This window comes from Miscanthus floridulus, chromosome 11 (assembly GCF_019320115.1).
Source record: "Miscanthus floridulus cultivar M001 chromosome 11, ASM1932011v1, whole genome shotgun sequence".
NCBI classification, from domain to species: Eukaryota; Viridiplantae; Streptophyta; class Magnoliopsida; order Poales; family Poaceae; genus Miscanthus; species Miscanthus floridulus.
In genome coordinates this window covers 68922352-68930767 of record NC_089590.1, presented here as the reverse complement: position 1 = coordinate 68930767, position 8416 = coordinate 68922352, and the positions used below count along the sequence as shown (strand labels likewise).

The 8416-nt window shown below is 50.4% G+C and overlaps 1 protein-coding gene across 5 annotated transcripts; it reads left to right on the top strand.

Annotated features, from left to right (window-relative positions):
- Positions 1 to 808: 808 nt before the first annotated feature.
- Positions 809 to 4667, top strand: LOC136494340 (transcription factor bHLH96-like). 5 transcript variants are annotated; one of them, XR_010768568.1, is made up of 5 exons: positions 809 to 1820; positions 2151 to 2678; positions 3266 to 3604; positions 3713 to 3892; positions 4073 to 4667. XR_010768568.1 is itself a non-coding variant. In XM_066490506.1 (3 exons), exons 1-3 carry the CDS (start codon positions 1470 to 1472, stop codon positions 4187 to 4189), a joined length of 996 nt encoding a protein of 331 aa, XP_066346603.1. In that variant the 5' UTR covers positions 809 to 1469; the 3' UTR covers positions 4190 to 4667. The 5 variants fall into 5 exon arrangements, 2 of the variants coding, with proteins under 2 accessions (XP_066346603.1, XP_066346605.1); XR_010768567.1 differs by having other exon boundaries at positions 3713 to 3842; positions 3944 to 4165; XR_010768569.1 differs by lacking the exon at positions 3266 to 3604 and having other exon boundaries at positions 3708 to 3842; positions 3944 to 4165.
- The last annotated feature ends 3749 nt before the right edge of the window (positions 4668 to 8416 follow it).

Genomic DNA, 8416 nt, shown 5'->3' with positions numbered 1-8416 from the left:
AATTTAAGATAAGAGGAACTCCTCCAGTAATCCTTTCTCTAAAAAGTTATACGTACAATGTGAGGCTAGTTTTGGGTGAAGGGGACACTGATGGATTTAGGCTGCTGTTGGGTAGATGCTTTTAGCAAAAGCCCATAATCAGTTTGTACGATTTTGGTCGACTGATAGAATTGCTCTTACTAAGGTCCCGTTCGTTTAGCAGGGAACGAGTCCCTGGAAAAAATCGAGCCGGAACAGTAGGCTTAATTTGTATAAAGAAGGAAATCTGGAATGAATCCTGGGCCCGGAAGAAGCTAGCCGAACGAGCCCTAGAGGAGCATGCCAGTGCTAATACTGGGGAGCGGTAGCCTTGGCTCCGCAGAAAACGTCGCTGAGGTGAATCTCCACGGAGGCTGGTAAAAAAACACAGGGGGACGGAGCGCAACGGCCGTAAAAACCACGATCTGCTGGCACGAAAGAATTCTGGTCCGGTCATTCTGAGGGACTATACCAGCTTTGGCCACGCCCCCCCCCCCCCCCCCCCCCCCCCCCCCCCCGGCCGCTAACTTAGGCTGGCAGCATGCATCCATACACGGTTGGTTTGGTAACTTTCACTTGGCATTTATACGCACGGATAACACGGTTCAAAAACTTTCATTGGCCATGCCAAGACGGACATCGCCACACTCCCACATATCGAGCTGCGGCCAGAGCAGAAAATCACCCACGGCACAGAAGAGAGGGGCGCCCACTGGCCACGCCACGCACTCCTATGCTATGACTTCATAGAGTGGCAGAGGCGGGGTGAGGTGAGGTGAGACCACTCCTCTTCCATCCCTCTCCCTCCTTTTGCTTTCCCCCTCCCGTGGGAGAGAGGCAGCGGCAGCAGCTTGCAGCAGAGAGAGAGCAAAAGCGAGGAAAGGCCAGCAGATCACAGCTAGCTCCGCCCCGCCTCCGGCCTCCCAGAGATTTCAGTTTCACCACGAGTCCACAACGTCAAAAGAAAGCGAGCTTTTGGTGGTAGTCTCTTGGAGGCGTTGCGGCGGCGAGCGGGCGAGCGAGATCTGCCACGACGCGCCAGCTGCTGCAGCGGCCTGCCGCTGCCGCCGCGCTCATTGCCTGCCCGAGCACAAAGCCCACTCACCCTCAGGCTACTCCAAACTACTGCGCCGTCCACTGTCGGGCGCCCGCCAGCCACGCAGTCTTATGCATCTTCCGCCGTGCCGCGCCCACCGCTGGAGAGTAGAGAGTAGAGACACGCAGATAGCACCAAGACCAGCACCGGCTGCCGTAGCTGCTGCTTGGTGCCGTGTCTCTTCTTTCTAGGTGGTGGAAGGAGGAGCCAGGCTGGCAGGAGGAGGTGAAAAGGGCAGCCGCCGCTCCTAGCTGCGCGTAGCGTAGCGGCATAGAGAAGAGGCTGGACGCGTACGTCCGTTGCAGCCTTGTGCGCGCGCGCGCGCGCTCTGGCCTCCGCCTAATCGCCGATCGACATGACGCTGGAAGCTCTGTGCACGACCAACACCAGCGACGTCCTCGTCTACGACACCTTCAACGCCGCCGCCGCGTGCGCCGCTTCTGCGGGGACGGGGAGCTTCCTCTTCGGCAATGCAGCACCGTTGGAGGTGCCGTCGTCGTCGTCGGCGGCTCCCCAGGCGACCGGGGAGAACGGCGTGCAGCAGGTGCGGAGGAAGCGGCGGCGGCGGCAGAGGAGCACCAAGAGCGCCGAGGACGCCGAGAGCCAGCGGATGACCCACATCGCCGTCGAGCGCAACCGCCGCCGCCAGATGAACGAGTACCTCGCCGCGCTCCGCTCGCTCATGCCGGACTCCTACGTCCACCGGGTACGCAATCCTACGCTACTGTTCGTTCCGGAACCCCGATCACTTCGCTGTGGCCAACTGGCCATGCATTTCCAATTGCATCCTCTTAGTTTCAATGGAAGTCAGATTTTGTAGTGTTTTCTTTCTCTACATAAAAGAGAAATGCTAAATCCGGCGAAAGAATGTTGGCTTGCGAATCGGATGATGGCACTGTTTACTGTTACCGTTTGGTCATCCCGTGACTTTTCTTCTTGTCAAATCACGCCTACGTGTACCACACAGCTGTTGCTTTGATTCTGTATTCAAGTGTTTTCGTAATAAAAAAATAGAAATTTTTAATCATGTGTGTAGAGCGATCAGGCGTCCGTCGTCAGCGGCGCCATCGATTTCGTGAAGCAGCTCGAGCAGCAGCTGCAATCCCTGGAGGCACAGAAGCTGGCGCTGAACCGGCAGCTGCAGCAGCGCGGCGACACGGCGGCGGAACGCGACGCGGCGCAACCGCCACCAGGCCGTGATGACCCGGCGTCCGCCGGCAACACTGGCGCGGGCGCGAGCGGGGATGCCGCGGCGCGCAGCGAGGGGTCGCTGCCGCCTCCGTTCGCGCGGTTCTTCCGGTACCCGCACGCGTGGCGCCACGCGGCGGCGCGGGAGGATGCCGTCGTGGTAGGCGCGGAGGAGGCGAGCCGTGCGTCCGCGGTGGCGGACGTGGAGGTGGGCGTGGTGGTGGACGCGCACGCCAGCCTCCGCGTGATGGCGCCGCGGCGGCCCGGGCAGCTGCTGCGGATGGTGGCCGGGATGCAGGCGCTCGGCCTCGCCGTGCTGCACCTCAACGTGACCACCGCGCCCGACGCCACGGCGCTCTACACGCTCAGCCTCAAGGTACGACGGCGACACATACACACTTCCTGATGAGTAGGAGTAGCTAGCAAGTTAGCAACGGTCTCTTTCTCCTTCCGTCTAGGGCCAACCGTCGTTGTCATTCGTCAAAGCCTCGTTATCCCTGACTCGTTTCGTTGCGCACCTGTGCTGCCTGAAATGGTGCACGCCGTGCTGACGCACTTTGGTCACCGGTGCCACTATGCAAGTGCATGGCCAAATCCTCTGTCCTTTTTTTTTACAATATAAGCTCTCTGATACGACACTTAAGATTGCTAGATTTGTTTTGTACTGGGGCCTTTTAGATCGTAAATTTTTTCACTCTCTCCGTCGTATCAAATCTTTGGACGAGTATTAAATGTAGATAAAAAAAATAATTAATTACACAGTTTGATTGTAAATTACGAGACGAATCTTTTGAGTCTAGTTACGTCATAATTGGATAATAATTGTCAAATACAAACGAAAGTATTACAGCGTCAAATACTGATTCTTAACCCCAATCTAAACGAGCCATTGATTCATCCATCAATAGTGCATCTGTGCATGTACTGATTTGCACGTACTAAGGCCCATACACGTCTTGGCAGGAAAACAGAGCCGTCGCCCATCTCTTGCAGCCTCATCTCATATACTAGAAAAAAAAATGATGTCAGACAGTAGCATCACGTCCACCGAAATTCCGGGAGAGGCATTTGCATGACACCGCACTGCACCAGCGCAGAGGCAAACGCAGAGACCATTGTTCTTGTTCATCACAGAGGCCATCACGGAGACCAGTAGAGGTACGGAGTAGAGCACAGCCCACAGTGGATTCCCCTGCAAGCCCAGCACGAGCCATTGGCGCTTGCTTTTGACCAAGAGATTCCAGAGCGCGAAAGCTGTTTGCTGCGTTTGGCAAGCTGTACCACTGGCCTTTTGACGTCCCTGTACTGTACTCCTCCATCGTCTGAACCACCTTCAAATTCGAGCTGATAAGAGTACAGTGAAAAGGAAAGGTCGTGTGTTTTCACCGTTTCTTTTTTACTAAAGGCTAGTACGTAAAGGAGAAAAGAACCATCACGGAGACTCTCTTGGTGAGCGGGGCAGGCAGCTGGCCCGTCGACCGTCGTCCATTGACATGGCGAGGAGGAGATCGATCGATCAGCAGCGAAAGGCTATGGACTGGTACAGAGAAAGATCGTGTTGTGTGCCGCTGCCGCCGCTTTTTTCTAGTGGTGCGTGTTTCAGCAGAAGACTGATCGAGTATCATGTGTTTGTGTGCCCAGGAGCCGGACCCCCAACGCAGTTGGCAGAGGAGGCTTTTGCTTTGCACTTTTGCCTGACTTTAGCGATTGATTCCATCGATGTGTCACGAACATGTACTCATCTCCTCTCTCGCATGTGGCGCTCTGCAGGTGGAGGAAGGGTGCGGCCTGGCGACGGCGGAGGACATCGCCGCGGCGGTGCACCATGTCCTCTGCATTATCGACGCCGAGGCGAGCAGCAGGGCAGCCGGGCCTCTAGCAGCCTAGCTAGCTAGGCAGGAGAAACCCACCGCCCGCCGACGAGGTCTGCCGGCGCAACGCAATGCAGGCGAGCCGGGGGCATGGACTGCGGGTGCCTGCTTTCGTTTCTTGTAAAGTGCAGTGTCGTGCTTGCGGGGCTGCGTCCGTAGCTGGCCAGCAGGGGAGCCTGGTGGCGTAGATAGAGATGTAACGGCAATAACACGCAGGTTCGTTTCTGGACTTGTGGTCGCGTTCGTGATTGCCGACGACGTGCATGCTTGTGCGTGCCCTTGTCGCGTTCACTGCGATCGGGCGGCGGCGGCGTCTCCCCTGAATTCGGCCGACTAGCAAGAATAGGAAGCGCAGGCCAGATGGAATCAAACATAAACGAAGCCTATGCAATCCAAAAAAGCAAATAGGTAAAGTGGGGGTCCCACTAGGCTGGCTTTGCTTGCCGTGGATTATGAAACAATAATGTGGCGTCCCTTCCCATTTTGTGCACATGCCAAGGAATTTGCTAAGGTCGTGATTAGTTGCTTAAGTTGATCTTAGTCTGCATTAGATCTTATGCAGCACAATCCAAAACAACGTAAGTATTTATGTAATTGTAAAATTGTTACACCCTTGCTTTAAATTAGATGTCGTTCTAGATTTTGTCTTAAGTAAAAAAAAAATCTATCTTTAACCATCAATTCCTATAAATTCATGCAGTTTAAAAACATGAGAACTGTATATTATATAATTATTTTTTATGGTGAATCTAAAAACACAATTCTTCAATATTAAACATTACAAATTTTATATTATATACTAATAGCCAAAGATAAAAAAAAAAAACTTGACTGACAAAGCTACATTGACACCATATATATGGAAGTATGGAACAGAAGCCTTTCAGGGATTGACGATATTTATTTTAGGATCTGTCTACGTGACATTCGGTTGTTTTTGTCTCTGCTATCAACTGAATTTTTTCCATACACTTACACTGTCTTCTACCTATATTTACATTAAATTATTACTATATTTACAATGACTTGTTCAGTGTAATTTAATGGACATAGTGGTGTAATTTGAGAATAACACAAATATATGCCAATTTTTTTAGAAAAAATTATAAATTATTTCTATGGATTCCAGATACCAGAGAAATATATATCAAATTGTTCACAAATATCATCAAATTGTTCACAAATTATTCACAAATTTCAGAAAATACAAATATACATGTGGGTTGGACATACACGGTACATACTACGTGTATTCCGCTGGAGCTATACACGGGCGTAGACGCGGGCGTACACGGACCAACCACATACGTACGTGCGTGTATTCTGGACGACCGGGACCTGGAACGCTGGAGCACGAGCATGTGGTGGGGACCAGCAGCCAGTCCCGCGACCGTGCGATTCCTGATCTGGCGGCCACAAAATCGCATGTCGCAGGGGGCTAAATCAACCGACTGACTTATCTGTTATTTTATTTTGACAATATTTATTTTATTTTGATCTTCAATCCACATGTATATATAGGAGGTAATTGTACCCATACAAACAAAGCCTTTCAGGGATGTGCATTTTTATCAGTACTGAATGTTAGTTATCAATACCAATTTTATTATGTCTCTGTAATTTTGTTCGAGCCTGCATATTGACCTTGCTGCACTAGTTGGCATAGAGTACCTCCATGCCACTCTGAATCATACTAACAAGTCTTCTTGGAAAAAAATCCAACCAATCTCAATTAAATTCACTCAAATTTTGAAGTATGAATACGATGTTTCAATTCCAAGGTCCGCCTCTTGATGTGAGGCCCATATGCTGATTTGGCAACTCTAATCGACACAAAGTAGCTCCCTATTACATTGAGTTGTCTCCAATAGGTTTTAGTCTCTTTTGATAAAAAGTTCTAGGGTGTGGACGTGGTCTTTTAATTTTGGGTCGGGCTTTTGACGTGTCCTCATGCAAACTTATACTCTTGTGCAAATCTATATGTTTTTATAGAAGACCCATGTGTGTTCAACTAATTAGTGGATTTAATTGGGTTAGAGTTAAACAATAAAGTTATGTAGTAACATAAGTTAGGAAGAGAATCAATCTGTTATGGGTTGGATTGGTAAAAGCTAGATTTGACCCATTGACAGACCTGCTCGCCGCCATCCATGGGCAGTCGGGAGCTCAAGTTCTAAATACAAGCCCGCCGGTGGGCCGGTGAGATCATTGGGTGGCCAAAACGTACAGCTTAGCCCATCCTGGATCACCAAGCTCCCGCTCCCTACTGGGCTTGACCGAAGAGCATAATTTCGAACAATTATCCAAGTCTGGTTTAGCCTCGGAATCCTCACTCACAGAAAAAATGAAACGAAAACAAAATCAGCCTCGCTCTTGTGCGGCGGACACCAAAAAGAGAGTCAGCTCAGCTCTCGGCGAGCCCACGGCCTTTTTGACTTTGCTTTGCCCTCCCTACCGTCTCGCCACTGCGATTTCGAAACAAAGGCGGAAAGCGGGGGGAAAAGGAGGGACGGGCCGACGGCCATGGCCGCCCTCGCCGGCGCTGCAGCGCGCCTGCCTCCACCAACGGCGTCTTTGCATAATGTAATGTAAGATGCCTGATCCGCTGTGCTAGCTGCTGCAGCAACCTATTACCTAGCTAGCGAGCAAGCCCATGCGACGCGAACATTGCGAAGCCTACGACACCAGACCAGACGAAGTGCAGCCATCGTGTAGAACCTACCGTTCTTTGATTCTTTCTGGCAAGTGTTTGCGTCCGGTTCCCTTGGCCGTATTTTTTTCAGCAAATAAATTATATTTTTCTCTCACAATAAATCAGCTAATAGTACTTTTAACCATGACTTATCAAAGTACTACTCTACCTCTAGTCTAGAATCTAGATGCATACTGTAGAAACGGTGCCAGCAACCAGGCGTCAGGTCCAGGTCCGTGTGGTGCAGGCCGCTGACAGGATCAGACGACCAAGCCCATGTACCCATCTGCTACTATGTACAGTAGTATAGTGTGTATGTCCACACTTCAGGGCCTGTTTGGAATGCGGGATTTTTTTCTTATTCCTACGTTTTTCTGTGAAATTGAACTGGTTCCTGTGAAATTCCTGTGTGATTCCTGTGAAATTCCTACGTTCCAAACGGACCCTCAGTGTGACATGCATATCAGTAGAGCCGTTTCATGGCGACCCCGAACCACTAAGCCCGTACTGCAGCGACGCTGTAGCCAGAGCCAGAAAACCAAGCTCCTCCGGATCCGGTGAACAGTGCGTGAGCGGTAGGGAGAAGAAGATGTTGAGAGAAAAACAGCTTTGATAAACAGTGTGTAAATAGTACTTCGACGCAGGAGCCGGAGCCACCCCAAACCGGGCCTAAACAAACACCGGAAGACATTGTAGTGGGCTCGTGGCTCCAGCACAAAGTTCTCATAGCCTGTTCTTTCTTTCTTTCTTTTAAAACAAGGATAATGATAAATAAAGTTGTAGCTGAAACGACCAAAGATGGCTCGTGTTGAATCGACCAGAGTACCAGACGTGACCTAACCCCAGCCACGGATTTGGAATATCAAACCACGTGTTGTCCAGGCGTCCAGCCATCCAGGGCATCACCTAATATCTATCTAGGATTCCAGCATCGTTTCTGTCACAGAAACTTGAGCATCTGTATGCGTCAAGGAACAAACTGAAGAAAAGAGAGAGGCCATGGCCAGTGGACAGTGGTGCGTGGCCGATAAAAGGAACCGTTTTTTTTCCCAAAGCAGAGGGGGATCAGATTCTGATCGCCCTTCACAGGCTAAGATCTGAGTACGGATCATGCAGTAACACTGCAGGAGTATAATAAGAGTAATAAAAAATAAACGAGCCATACTGCATGAGTAAAGCAGCGTCGGTTTGCAGCTTTGTTGCTTGTTGGGAGTAAGCTTAGTTCATGGGTGACGGACCACGGGCAACTTCAGCGGCAACAGAGATAGCGCACATGCTTATCTGGCTATGCAATAGGTCCACCGCTGGTATGTGCTATGATGATGAGAAATTCCAAACGCAAACGGGATTCCTGCATTTGTGTTTAGTGCAAAGAAAGGGTCCCTCTAGCCCATTGCACAGTCAGTTTTCATACTATGTGCTCAGCATTTAGTAAAAGCGAAGGCACAAACATTGACACGCCCATAAAACCAAAAAAAAAAGAAAGGAGCAAAAAAAAGACCTAAAAAATATGGCAGGGCAATACCAGAAGGCACCAGAAAACTGTTGGAC